This window comes from Balaenoptera acutorostrata, chromosome 1, assembly GCF_949987535.1.
Source record: "Balaenoptera acutorostrata chromosome 1, mBalAcu1.1, whole genome shotgun sequence".
Taxonomy (NCBI): domain Eukaryota; kingdom Metazoa; phylum Chordata; class Mammalia; order Artiodactyla; family Balaenopteridae; genus Balaenoptera; species Balaenoptera acutorostrata.
Genome location: NC_080064.1, coordinates 95396245 through 95411884, shown reverse-complemented (window position 1 = coordinate 95411884; position 15640 = coordinate 95396245). Strand labels below are relative to the sequence as shown.

At 37.3% G+C, this 15640-nt stretch overlaps 1 protein-coding gene across 3 annotated transcripts in view; it reads left to right on the top strand.

Moving 5' to 3' along the window:
* Positions 1-15640, top strand: part of VAV3 (vav guanine nucleotide exchange factor 3) — a 389640-nt gene that overhangs the window by 338987 nt on the left and 35013 nt on the right. For all 3 annotated transcript variants that reach the window (XM_007169495.2, XM_007169494.2, XM_007169496.3), the window contains exon 22: positions 7953-7987. In XM_007169495.2, the coding sequence (XP_007169557.1) occupies positions 7953-7987 (35 nt within the window). The remainder of the gene's footprint in view (positions 1-7952; positions 7988-15640) is intronic.

Here is a 15640-nt window from a genome sequence, read left to right as displayed (position 1 = left end):
GGTTGTAGGTTAAGTTAGGTGAATGAAGCTAAGTAGAAGGAGGAAAAACACAGGAGGAACATGAAAGAGACAATTTCATTTCTGGCAATATGGTTACTGGAGAGAAAGCCTAGAGCTACAGCACAGTGCAAACTTGGGTGTCTCTCTGTGAATCGCAGAGCCCTCAGTGGGTGAACAAGAAGAAAACTATCCCACAGGAGAAGATATGCCTATCTTCGTCTTGGATCTTGGAGGGGAACAGAAAAAAAAGTTTCTCTCCCCTAAGAATTCTTAACTTTAGATCCAAAAACCACCCACATGGGGGGCTGGAATTCATACTAGCTTTGTGACCTAAATAATACTAAGCTAGAAACATAGTAGAACATACATATCAATAATTACCTTAAACATAAATGAATTAAATGTTGCAAACAAAGACACAGACTGGCTGAATGTATACAGAAACAAGACCCATATATATGCTGTCTACAGCAGAACCACTTCAGATCTAGGGGACACATACAGACTGAAAGTGAGGGGATTGAAAAAGGTATTCCATGAAAATGGAAATCAAAAGAAAGCTGGAGTAGCAATACTCATATAAGACAAAATAGACTTTATTTTAAAGTCTATTACAAGAGACAAAGAAGGACACTACATAATGAGCAAGGATCAATCCAAGAAGATATAACAATTATAAATATATATATACCCAATATATGAGGCAAATATTAATAGCTATAAAAGGAGAAATCAACAGTAACACAATAATAGGGGATGACTTTAACACCCCAGTTTCATCAATGGACAGATCATTCAGACAGAAAATCAATAAAGAAACACAGGTCTTAAATGACACATTAGACCAGATGGACTTAATTGATATTTATAGAGCATTCCATCCAAAAGCAGCAGAATACACATTCTTCTCAAGTGCACATGGAACATTCCCCAGGATTGATCACCTGCTGGGCCACAAAGCGAGCCTCAGTAAATTTAAGAAAATTGAAATCACATCAAGCATCTTTTCCAACCACAACGCTATGAGATTACAAATCAACTACAAGGAAAAAAACTGTAAAAAAACACAAACACGTGGAAGCTAAGCAATATGCTACTAAACAACCAATGGATCGCTGAAGAAATCAGAGAGGAAATCAAAAAATACCAAGAGACAGATGAAAATGAAAGCATGATGATCCAAAACCTATGGGACACAGCAAAAGCAGTTCTAAGAGGAAAGTTTATAGCAATACAGTCTTACCTCAGAAAACAAGAAAAATCTCAAATAAACACCCTAAGCTTACACCTAAAGCAACTAGAGAGAGAAGAACAAACAAAACCCAAAGTTCATAGAAGGAAAGAAATCCTAAAGATCAGAGCAGAAATAAATGCAATAGAGATGAAGAAAACAATAGTAAAGATCAATGAAGCTATAAGCTGATTCTGTGAAAAGTTAAACAAAATAGATAAACCTTTAGCAAGACTCATCAAGAAAAAAAGGGAAGGGGCTCAGATCAATAAAATTACAAATGAAAAAGAAGTTACAGCTGACACCACAGAAATACAAAGCATCATGAGAGACTACTATAAGCAACTATATGCCAATAAAACGGATAACCTAGGGCTTCCCTGGTGGCACAGTGGTTAAGAATCCGCCTGCCAATGCAGGGGACATGGGTTCGAGCCCTGGTCTGGGAAGATCCCACATGCCGCGGAGCAACTAACCCCGTGAGCCACAACTACTGAGCCTGCGCGTCTGGAGCCTGTGCTCCGCAATAAGAGAGGCCGCAATAGTGAAGAGGCCCGTGCACCGCGATGAAGAGTGGCCCCCACTCGCCGCAACTAGAGAAAGCCCTCGCACAGAAATGAAGACCCAACACAGCCATAAATAAAAATAAATAAATAAATAAATAAATAATTAAAATGGATAACCTAGAAGAAATGGACAAATCCTTAGAAAGCTACAATCTCCCAAGACTGAACCATGAGGAAATAGAAAATATGAAAAGACCAGTGTGGATGCCTTCTACGTAATAAAGGCCATAAATGACAAACCTACAGCTAGCATCATTACTCAATGAGGAAAAGCTGAAAGCATTCCCTCTAAGATAAGGAACAAGACAAGGATATCCACTCTTGCCACTTTTATTCAACATAGTTTTGGAAATCCTATCCACAGCAATGAGAGAGGAAAAAAAAATAAAATGAATCCAGATTGGAAAGGAAGAAGTAAAACTGTCACTGTTTGCAGATGGCATCATACTATACATGGAAAATCCTAAAGATGCTACCAGAGAACTACTAGAACTCATCAATGAATTCAGTAAAGTTGCAGGATACAAAATTAATACGCAGAAATCTGTTGCATTTCTATACACTAACAATGAAAGATCAGAAAGAGAAATTAAAGAAACAATGCCATTTACCATCACATCAAAAAGAATAAAATACCTAGGAATAAAGCTACCTAAGGAGGCAAAAGACCTGTACTCTGAAAACTATAAGACACTGATGAAAGAAATCAAAGATGACACAAACAGATGGAGAGACATACCATGTTCTTGGATTGGAAGAATCAATGTTGTCAAAATGACTATACTACCCAAGGCAATCTACAGATTCAGTGCAATCCCTGTCAAATTACCAATGGCATTTTTCACAGAACTAGAACAAAACTTTTTAAATTTGTATGGAGATACAAAAGACCCCAAATAGCCAAAGCAATCTCGAGAAGAAAAACGGAGCTGGAGGAATCAGGCTCCCTAACTTCAGACTATACTATAAAGCTACAGTCATCACAAGAGTATGGTACTAGCACAAAAACAGAAATATAGATCAGTGGAACAGTATAGAAAGCCCAGAAGTAAACCCACATTCCTATGGTCAATTAGTCTATGACAAAGGAGGTAAGACCATACAGTGGAGAAAAGACAGTCTCTTCAATAAATGGTGCTGGGATAACTGGACAGCTACATGTAAAAAAATGAAATTAGAACATTCTTTAACACCATTTACAAAAATAAACTCAAAATGGATCAAAGACCTAAATGTAATACCGGATAGTATAAAACTCTTAGAGGAAAATTCAGGCAGAACACTCTTTGACATAAATTGCAGCAATATATTTTTCAATCCATCTCTTAGAGTAATAGAAATAAAACCAAAAATAAACAAATGTGACCTAGTTAAACTCAAAATCTTCTGCACAGCAAAGGAAACCATAAGCAAAACAAAAAGACAACCCACAGAATGGGAGAAAATATTTGCAAATGATGCAACCGATAAGGGATTAGTCTCCAAAATAAACTTTATGCAGCTCAATAAAAAAAAAAAAACCACCAAATCACCCAATCAAAAAATGGGCAGAAGACCTAAATAGACATTTCTCCAAAGAAGATACACAGATGGCCAAGAGGTACATCCAAAGATGCTCAAAATCACTAATTATTAGAGAAATGCAAATCAAAACTACAATGAGACATCACCTCACACCAGTCAGAATGGCCATCATCAAAAAGTCTACAAACAATAAATGCTGGAACGGGTGTGGAGAAAAGGGAACCCTCCTACACTCTTGGTGGGAATGTAAATTGGTACAGCCACTATGGAGAACAGTATGGAGGCTCCTTAAAAAGCTAGAAATAGAGCTACCATATGATCCAGCAATCCCACTCCTGAGCACATATCCAGAGAAAACCATGGTTCAAAAGGATACATGCACCCCAATATTCATGGTAGCAATATTTACAATAGCCAAGACATGGAGGCAACCTAAATGTCCACTGACAGATGAATGGATAAAGAAGGTGTGGCATATATATACAATGGAATATTACTCAGCCATTAAAAACAATGAAATAATGCCATTTGCAGTAACATGGGTGGACCTGGAGATTATCATACTAAGTGAAGTAAGACAGAGAAAGACAAATATCATATGATATTGCTTATATGTGGAATCTAATAAAATGATACAAATGAACTTATTTACAAAACAGAAACAGTCTCACAGACGTAGAGAATGAATTTATGGTTACCTGGGGGAGGGTTGCGGGGGAGGCATAGATTGGGAGTTTGGAATTGACATTTACACACTGCTATATTTAAAACAGAAAACCAACATGGACCTACTGTATAACATAGGGAACTCTGCTCAACATTCTGTAATAACCTAAATAGGAAAAGAACTTGTATATGTATATGTATAACTGAATCACTCTTCTGTATACCTGAAACTAATGCAACATTGTTAGTCAGCAATACTCCAATATAAAATACAATTTTTAAAAAGAAACATAGTATAAAATGATTCCACATTGATTGTGTTCCCAATGCAAGTACAGATTCTCTCTAGATGGGCACCTCAAAGGATTTCTACTAATAAAGTCCCAGGGATTATAAATTCACAATTTGGAATAATTATATTTATGAGGAAACAAACCCACCTTAAGCAAAAGTCAGCAGAGACAATAAAATGCAGAATTAGATCCACAAAGACAACAGATAGTGGAATTATCAGATACTAAGTTCAAAATTGTATGCTTAATATGGTTGAAGAAATAAAAGGGGGAATAAAAGTCTAAAAGGAAAACAAGTCACTCTTGTTTGGGCATATTTCAAAAAGAATCAGATATAGTAATTGAAATGAGAAACCTAATGGAAACATTACATGATGTATGAGACCCAGCTGGGCAGAAAATTGGAAGAAAAATCTGAATAAATTTCTTAGTGAATAGTCCAGAAAGATTAAGAGATAGAGAATGGAATGATAAAGTTCAAATACATCTATTGAAAGAGAGAATATAGATAATTGTGGGAAAGCAATGTTCAAATGATGGCTGAGAATTTTCCAGAATTTATGATAAAACTAATCTTAATAGTCAATAAGAGTATATTAAACTTAATCAATACCTAGATACATTTTAGTGAAACTGCAGAACATCAAAGACAAAGAGAAAATATTAAAACCAACCTGAGAGAAAATACAGATTACCTATAAAGGGGTGATGATTAGACATATAGCTAACAACAACAATAATGGAAACAATAGGAGTTTCCACTTCTGGTCATTGTCAAGTAGCTCCTATTGGACCAAGCCTCCCACAGAAAATAACTACAAATTCTGGACAAAATATTTTTTACAAAAACAACTATCTGAACATACTGGCTAGGAGAGGACTTGAGATTCAGAAGAAGGATGATCCTTGGTGAGTTTCCTGGCTTTAAGGCTAGCTTAAGGATAGACCCTGGGCTGCACCATGCAGGGTGGCTGAAATTCAGATAGAAACCTCACAGTATTACTGGCTTGAAGAGCAGAATATGGAGTTTGAAGCAAACACAATCTGGAACGGGAGATAAGAAATCTTAGAAAGGAAAGAAGAGTGAGGGAGAACCTCAAATTCTGTGTATAAACATTGCCTCAGTCTCTGAGTGGTGCAGACTTCAAGTAGCTCAGCTTAGGCTAAAAGAACTTAATGAAGTATTCAGTTGCCCCTTACCACAGGGAAGACAGAGTTTGCAGTTGGGGTTCAAACAAGTTAACTGCCTGCTCTAAGAAAAACCACACTCTTTGTAGGAGCATAACTGAATCCAGGGCCTCTACAGCATATCATTCAAATCGTCCAAGAGGCCATCTAAAATCACTCAGTATACAAAGAAACAGGAAAACGTGAACCACATTCAAAAGAAAAGACAATTAAAGGATAACAACCCTCAGATGTCCCAAATGATAGAATTTGCAAGAAAGGATTTTTAAAGTAGCTATTGTAACTGTGCTCAAGGACATAAATAAAGGAAAATACAGTTGACCCTTGAAACATGCAGGGATTAGGGCGCTGACCCTCCAAGCAGTGGAAAATTCACCTATAATTTATAGTCACCCCTCTATATTCACAGTTCCTCCATATCTGTGGTTTCACATCCATAGATTCAATCAAATGCAGATTGTGTAGTATTGTAGTATTTACTATTGAAAAAAATCCACGTATAAGTGGACCCATGCAATTCAAACCCGTTTTGTTCAAGGGTTAACTGTATGTTTATACTGAATGGACAGGAAACGTCAGCAGAGAAATAAGAACTATAAAAAAGAACTGAATGGGAATTCTATACAATGAAATTTCAATATTTGAAGCAGTAAGAATAATATACTCAAAGTTTTGAAAGAAAATTAAAAATATATCTTTCCTCAATGAGGATGAAATAATGACATTTCTAGCCTAACAAACACAGAAAGTTCACTTCTGTCTCATCTAGCTTTTATAAAATGTACTTGGGAAGAAGCATATATCTTATATGTAATTTTATATGTATGCTATATTCCCAATGAAATTTTTTTTAAATGCTACATCCACAGCAGAAGTCTTAACAATGTAAACAGCCTATGATGAAGGCAGAAAAAGGCATTAGGGAAAAACTGTCAAAGATGAGAACAAAATTATTTATAGCCTTATATATGAGATATTCCTCCAAACGAGGGCCCAAAGTACACATGATAGAAATGGGGAGGGCTCATGTCAGATGGAAAAGGACAGGATCCTACTCTGATGATGGGGGTCACAGCTGAGAAGACAGTCCTGGCTCATCACACATCAGAATGTACCGAAGAGAGAAAAAGCTTCAGAAGGACACATCAGGATGGAACAGCCTCAGATCTCTGTTCTACTTTAGAATTTTATGTCACCCTTCACTTTTGTGGATCCTTCCCAGCTGAGAAAATCCACAGTCAAAATATGTTGAAGCTCTTTACCTGCTCTGTCCTCTTTCTCTCTCTTTGTTGTTGTTCTCCAGGAAGAGAGAGATAGGTTTAGGAATAAGCATACATTTGAAGAATACAGAGAGGTAGAGGGAAGGAGGAAAAAACTTTTTTCCCCATCAGATTTCTGAGGCCATGTATATTTTACTAAAAGGGAAACTGTTGAAGATTGATTTCTATTTGCGAAAACAAAATGGTATAAGAAAATATTCGCAGGAGTCGAATGGTATAATTTACTTTCAATATGTTATCTGTGTATCAGGATTTTACACAGTGGTGAAATTTAAAATGTGATCCATAGGATAAAAATATTTAAATATTAGTAACTTTAGAGATGTTCTGACCAGAAGGATAGTTTTTTACAAATAATTCTTAACCTGGAAGGTCAAAATAGTAACAGCCCATTATGAAAATGGACATAGCTAGAGATATATTCACATTAACCAGACCTCAGTTACAAATGAGGGTAACAGTATTTTTAATCACCCAGTATAAAAAGGCCCAGGAATACCATGGAATGTATACATCAAAGATTCAGGTGATTCATGAAAATTACATAGTACGAATTGTATTTGTTGTTTTTTGAATATTGGTGTGCCTTCTTTGGCTTTGCTCATTTTCTAATTGCAATCAGCAACTAGAAGTTTATTTTTTCTTTCTTTATTTGCGTAGAAAATGAAGTTTTTCTCTGTTGTAAAGCTCCATAGGAGAAAAGGGGAAAATGAGTATTTCCTATGACTTTTTCATAAATAAAAGGTTTTCCAGTTGGTAGACTTCTAAATCAGAGTCTAAAATTTGTGTTACACAATAAGAGTCTAGATCAGGTGTATATTGTTTATTTTGCCTGTTTTCCCCATATATTGGGAAAGCAGTGTGCTATTTGGTTTTCCTAACATTTTCATTTTAATTTTCTATGATAGGATTAAACTGCCTTGATAATAAATACCAAAAGATTCCAATTCATATTTTTCCTGTTATCTCTTCCTTTAGAGGTACAGTGGCAGTAAAATGAATGAAAGAATTAAAGTGAAATGAATTATTTTCTACTTATCTGACATATACTATGATTCACTCTGTATAATATGGCCAATGGATAGTTCTAGGACTGTGCTACTTAGGGTTTTATAGAGCTGAGTCAGCTGAACTGAATTAATGATTGATTTCTTAAAGCTTCCCTTAAGTAAACTTAATCTATTTTTGCCTTTTTACATCCTAGGTGCCCAAACCAGTAGATTATTCTTGCCAACCCTGGTAAGTATTAAAAATGTTTATGTAGCTGAGTTGAAATACCATACCCTTAGCTCGAGGACACCTTAAATGTGGGAGTAGTAAACTACATTCAATTTCCATCTGTCCTGGCTAAAGGTGTTTTCAGATGCAACAAAACACCATAATGAATTTATATATTGCTGACCTTTCCATATCTTTATCAGAAGTGGTGCATGTGTGTACAAGCACATGTACTTGGCTGTAAATCCAAAGTTTATAACATCCACAGAGGGGAATGGGACATGGGCAAATATGTATATTGTATTTTAGAAGAGTAAATTTCATGAAGTTGAGAAAAAAGGTATGATTCCATTTTCTGAAACTAAAATTTAGCCCAGAAAGGAGAGTAGATCCTAAAAATACATTTTATAACACATAATATGGGAGGAGCAAGATGTGTCCAAGTCTAAAGTTTTAGGTCTCTGTGGAGCTCACATAACACTTGGAGGTTAGCGGTATCACTAACAGAAACAAAGAAGCAGTAGATAATGATTATTATTTTTTAGACATTATGAGTTTAAGGGGAAATGATATCCTCAACCGGAAAAACTATTTAGAATCTAAAATAGTTATAATCATCATATGATAATAACTAACATATTCTGGGTACTTAGTATGTACTTAGTATTTTACACATTTTGTTTTGTTTTTCCAACATCTGTATAAGGAAGGTTATTTTTATTATTTTTACAGATGAGGAAACAAAGGTTAAGGCCAACCAGCTAGTAAATGGTACAGCCAGGATTCTAAGTTATGCTGTCTGTACATTGGCACACCACCTGTTAAAGTACAAAACACGGGCATATTTACTTACTTATATTTGTTTCCTGAATTTTGAGTTTGGCTCCTCTTAAAATGACTGCATCTATTTTTATTTTCTTGATATTGAAATATATGTATACAAACTAGATATCAGGATATGTATATAAATGAGATATTCTGAGAGTATATAGTACTAGTTCAGTTTGCAGGTGTAGCTAACACCTGAGTTCTTTGATATTTAAAATTCTGATCATATTCTGTTATATAACCAAAGCATGAAAAATGCCAGGTTACTGTAGGAATATATTGTCCATAGTATGAGATCCTCTCCTCAGCAGTCTTGCTCTCCCCTCCCCAGCAATTTCTGCCTTCTGTGGTCATTGTCTGCTTTCTCTGACATCCCTCCCTGGGCTTCAGCACTGAGCTTGCTGCAGAAATTGTAGCAGGTCTGTAATGGAACTGGAAATCTTTGCTACATGTTTACCTGGTTTAAGGCAAATTTGAGGTCTTAGTTTTCGTGGAATTAAAGACTGTAATCCTGACAAATTAAGTTTGGAGAATAGAGGTGATAGCATGGATAATCAAACTGAAAAACATCAAGAACTGGTGAAATCATGAGAGTGTGATGATAGTTTCCTTCTCTTTTCTTTTACTATTTTTCATGTAAGTAGGCATACTAGTTACAAGAGTAATGATTTTAGAGAAATACTAAAGCCACAAAGTAGATGGATTTTTTTTTAAATTGGAGTATAATTGCTTTACGATGTTGTGTTAGTTTCTGGTGTACAACGAAGTGAATCAGCTATATGCATACATATATCCCCTCCCTCTCGGACCTCCCTCCCACCTCCTCCAATCCCACCCATCTAGGTCATCACAGAGCACCAAGCTGAGCTCCCTGAGCTATACCACAGGTTCCCACTAGCTATCTGTTTTACACGTGGTAGTGTATTTATGTCAAACCTAATCGTCCAATTCATCCCACCCTCCCCTTCCCCCTGTGTCCACACGTCTGTTCTCTACATCTGCGACGGATTTTATGAAATAAACCAGTCAGGTACCTGGGAACCAGTCAGGGCACAGGAGATTTGTTTTTGAACCCTTTGTTTTAAAATGTACCCTTGCCAATATGTAAAATTCTACTGAATATATGACCAGTTAGAAAAGTATTGTTCCTAATGATAAAAAAAAAAAAAAATCAAGATGTTCAGATGAGGGAAGACCCTTGAAAACAGTAAGAAATAAAGATATAGTAGAATTTCATAATTACTTTTTCTTCTTTTTTGAGCAACTTGGACAATTTCTTCACACTAAGCAGGCAGTTTCATGTGAAATGCCTTCTGCTAAGGAACAAAATGATCAACTATATCAGAAAATGAAATCTTCAATGTTAGAAATACTAAACTGTTTAGAGAAAAATTACACTGTGGTTCTCAAGTCATTAAGAAAGTGAATAACACCAACTGTATGGTGTATTTATTATTTGCACATTTTAAAACAAGTTGTTCCCATAAGGTAAACTTTATCTCTTTTATAGGCCATGAAATAAAACAGAATTCAAGATGATTATCTTCAACAGTCTATGTTTTGGGGTGTCATGAAGGCAGGGATGAGGCATGGGGCTTAAATCTGGGGAACTGTCTGAAAATACTTATGAAGAAAAGGATACAGATGCCAAGGAGCCTAACTCATCCTCCAAGTAGTCAGGCAACTTACCTTTCCCTACCTTAGCAGGAGACATAAGTTAGAAGGTATATTACATGGAAAAATTGAGGCATATGGGGCCTAGACTTGGAAAGAGCAGGACCAGCAGAGATTGGGAGAGCTGTCATACTGCAACCAGATGGGTCAAATTAAGGAAAGTCAATATACAGACTGATGATGATCCCCAGTTCCTTTGTGTAGCTCAATTTCAGTACTGTGACAGCTGTATCTCACACACATGGACTACTCTCTTCTTGCATCCAGATAGGAATTTGGAAGATTTTTCTCTAAAGAAACAGAATAGACTCAAAATAAAAAATCTAAAATCCAACCCCATCATAAGGTTCTTGCCAAACGATCAGGTTCCCACCCAATGAGCCTCCCTTGCTTCCCCCACACAGAGCTTCCAGTCAGTTCTTGGATGCCTTCCTCTTAAATATGAGCAGACAACAAGGAGTAACCAGGCATTTGAGAAATGCCTTGAAGTAAAGAACAAATAAATGGGAAAAAGAAACTTGGAAGAATTACAGACATTAGAATGGGCAGAAGAAAGAAGCCTTTAATTTATATTCTTAGAATTAAGAGATGACAATGGGGCTTCCCTGGTGGCGCAGTGGTTGCGAATCTGCCTGCCAATGCAGGGAACACGGGTTCGAGCCCTGGTCCGGGAAGATCCCACATGCCGCGGAGCAACTGGGCCCGTGAGCCACAATTACTGAGCCTGCGCGTCTAGAGCCTGTGCTCCACAACAAGAGAGGCCACGACAGTGAGAGGCCCGCGCACAGCGATGAGGAGTGGCCCCCACTTGCCGCAACTAGAGAAAGCCCTCGCACAGAAACGAAGACCCAACACAACTAAAAATAAATAAATAAATAAAATTAAAAAAAAAAAAAAAGATGACAATGTATCCATAGAAGTGAGCTGGATGTTTTATAAAAGCAACAATCAGATAATAAGAAGAGCTGTTCTAGTTAAGTACTGAGTACAGAAACTGGAAAATAAAGTTGAGTAAATCCTTCAGAAAATCAAAAAGAGATAATATGAGAGAAAAGATAGAGTACACAAGTGACCTGAGAAGTCCAGCCTTCACTTACTAGAACTCCAGAAAAGGAAACTGAGAAAAACAATTATCAAAAACAAAAAACAAAAAAAAATTTTTTTTAGAACTGAAGGGTATATGGCTCCAAATCAAAGATGCTACCAAGGGCCAAGGACAATATTGAACCTTTTAGTACAGCACATAACCGAAAGGCATATTAACATGAAAGTTTGCTACATAGAGAAAACAAAGCAACTGAGAGTTTCCAGGGAGAAAAAAAATCAGATTATATACAAAGACTTGGAAATCAGGATGGCATTGAATTGGAAGTTAGAACAGTAGAGCGATGCCTTAAAATTTGAGAAGCAAATAATTTCTCACCTATAATTCTATATCCAGCCAAACTGTGAATTAAGGATTATTAAGTAAAATAAAAACATGTTCATAGATGTGAGGCCTTCTGAGTATTACATCCCATGTATTCATTTATAGGAATCTGAAGGATGAGCTAGTAAACCAAAAAAGAAGGAGATACAGAATATAGGAAATGGGAGCAAAGGGATGTCCAGGACTACAGTAATTCAGCAGGCTTAGAGAGCAAGCAGTGGTGATTAGACCAAGAGGGTGGAGAGCTTGCTTGGGAAAGATGAATGTCTCCATAGAAAAAATTATTAGGTACAGTACATGGTGTTGAAAAGGTATCACTGAGGGGTTTATAATCCTCTTGGAGAATTTGGAAAAAATCTGTGGTAGAGACAAAGAAGCTTGAGCAAACCAAAAACTTGAGGACTTGTTTTTTGATGTCAGATGTTCTTCAAATATGACAACATGACACAACTGGGTAAGATGATGGCTTAGCTTTGGAGAGGTTACACAAAGAATGAGGTGCAGCACTATGAAGGCATGAGCATAAGTGGAGAAACAGTGATTTTCCATCCTGACATCTAAAATTGATAAAGACCCAGAAGGAGAAGAGAGAGAGAAAGGGCCTGAGAAAATAATATTTGAAGAGATTATAGCTGAAAACTTCCCTAACGTGAGAAAGGAAACACTCAATCAAATCCAGGAAGCGCAGAGAGTCCCATACAAGATAAACCCAAGGAGGAACATGCCAAGACACAAATTAATCAAACTGACAAAAATTATAGACAAAGAAAAAATATTAAAAGCAACAAATAACATACAAGGGAACCCTGATATGGTTATCAGCTGATTTTTAAGCAGAAACTCTGCAGGCCAGAAGGGAGTGGCACAATACATTTAACATGATGCAAGATAAAAACCTACAACCAAGAGTACTCTACCCAGCAAGGCTCCCATTCAGGTTTGATGGAGAAATCAAAAGTTTTACAGACAAGCAAAAGCTAAGAGAATTCAGCACCACCAGACCAGCTTTGCAAAAAATGCCAAAAGAACTTCTCTCTACAGAAAAGGCCACAACTAAAATCAAGAAAATTATGAATGGGAAAGCTCACCAGTAAAGGCAAACATAAAGTAAAGGTAGGAAGTCATCCATGCACAAATATGATATCAGAACCAGCAATAATGAGAAGAGGAGAGTACAAATGCAGGATATTGGAAATGCATTTAAAATTTAGAGATCAACAACTTAAAACAATCTTGTATATATACAGACTGCTACATCAAAACCTCATGGGAGATATATAATGGGAGGAGACAAAACGGCAGGGTAGAAGGACACATGCTCACCCCTTCTTATGGAAACACCAGAATCACAGCTAACGACTGAACAACCACCAACAAAAAAGCACTGGAACCTACCAAAAAAGATATTCTACATCCAAAGACAAAGAAGAAGCCACAACAAGACAGTAGGAGGGGCACAATCACAGTAAAATCAAATCCATACACACCAGGTGGCCAACTCACAAACTGGAAAACAATTATACCACAGAAGTTCTCCCACAGGAGTGAAAGTTCTGAGCCCCACATTAGGCTCCCCAGCTTGGAGGTGTGGCAACAGGAGAGGGAGCCCCCAGAGAATCTGTCTTTGAAGGCTAGCAGGATTTGATCACAGCAATTCCACAGGACTGGGGGAAACAGAAACCCCACTCTTGGTGAGTGCACACAGGGTCTCATGTGCACCAGGACCCAGGGAAAAAAGTGGTAACCTCATAAGAGACTGGGCCAGACTTACCTGCTAGTATTAGAGGGTCTCCTGTGGAGGCAGGGGTGGCTGTGGTTCACTGCAGGGACAAGGACACTGGTAGTGGCAGGTTTGACAAACTCATTGGCATGAGCCCTCTTGAAGGCCGCCATTATCTCACCAAGACCTGGCCCCACCCAACAATCTGTAGGCTCCAGTGCTGGGATACCTCAGGCCAAACAACCAACAGGGTGGGAACACAGCCCCATCCATTAGCAGACAAGCTGCTTAAAGTCTTCCTGAATAAACAGCTGCCCAATAAACACACCTCCTGACATGGCCCTGCCCACCAAAGGGAGAAGACCCAGCTCCACCCACCAGTGGGCAGGTACCAGTCCCTCCCACCAGGAAGCCTGCACAAGCCTCTTAGACAGCCTCATCCACCAGAGGGCAGACAGCAGAAGAACTACAACCCAGCAGCCTGCAGAACAGAAACCACAATCACAGAAAGTTAGACAAAATGAGACAGCAGAGGAATATGTCCCAGATGAAGGAACAAGATAAAACCCCAGAAGAACTAAGTAAAGTCGAGATAGACAATCCACCTGAAAAAGAATTCGGAGTAATGATAGTAATGATGATCCAAGAGCTTGGAAAAAGAATGGAGGCACAGATCTAGAAGATACAAGAAATGCTTAACAAAGACCTAGAAGAACTAAAAAACAAACAAACAGATGAACAATACAATAACTGAAATGAAAAAATAAACTAGAAGGAATCAGTAGCAAAATAACTGAGGCAGAAGAATGGATAAGTGACCTGGAAGACAGAATGGTGGAAATCATTGCCATGGAACAGGATAAAGAAAAAAGAATGAAAATAAATGAGGACAGTCTAAGAGACCTTAGGGACAACATTAAATACACCAACATTCACACTATAGGGGTCCCAGAAGGAGAGAAGAGAAAGGATCTGAGAAAATATTTGAAGAGATAATAGCTGAAAACTTCCTTAACATGGGAAAGGAAACAGTCACCCAAGTCCAGGAAGCACAAAGAGTCCCAGGCAGGATAAACCCAAGGAGAAACACACCAAGCCACATAGTAATCAAACTGACGAAAATTAAAGATAAAGAAAAAAAATATTAAAAGCAACTAGGGAAGAGCAACAAATAACATACAAGGGAACTCCCATATGGTTATCAGCTGATTTTTCAGCAGAAACTCTGCAGGCCAGAAGGGAGTTTCATGATATATTTAAAGTGATGAAAGGGAAGAACCTACAACCAAGAATATGCTACCCAGCAAGGCTTTCATTCAGATTTGATAGAGAAATCGAAAGTTTTACATACAAGCAAAAGCCAAGAGAACTCAGCACTACCAGACCAGCTTTGCAACAAATGCCAAAGGAACTTCTCTAGGCAGAAGAGGCCACAACTAGAATCAAGAAAATTACAAATGTAAAATCTCTTCAGTAAAGGCAAACATACAGTAAAGGTAGGAAATCATTTCCACACAAATATGATATCAAAACCAGCAATTGTGAGTGGAGGAGAGCACAAATGCAGGATACTGAAAATGCATTTGAAATTAAAAGACCAACAACTTAAAACAATCTTCTGTATATATAGACTGCTATATCAAAACTTCATAGTAGCTGCAAACCGAAAATCTACAATAGATACACACACACAAAAGAAAAAGGAATCCAAACACAACACTAAATTTAGTCATCAAATCACAAGAGAACAAAAGAGGAAGGGAAGAAAAAACACCAACAAAAACAAATCCAAAACAATTACCAAAATGGCAATAAAAACATACATATTGATAATTATCTTAAACATAAACAGATAAAATGCAACAATCAAAAGACACAGACTAGCTGGATACAAAAACAAGACCCATATATATGGTGTCTACAAGAGACCCACTTCTGATCTAGGGACACATACAGGCTGAAGTGAGAAGATGCAAATGAAAATAAAAAGAAAGCTGCAGTAGCAGTGCTACAGATCTAGGGA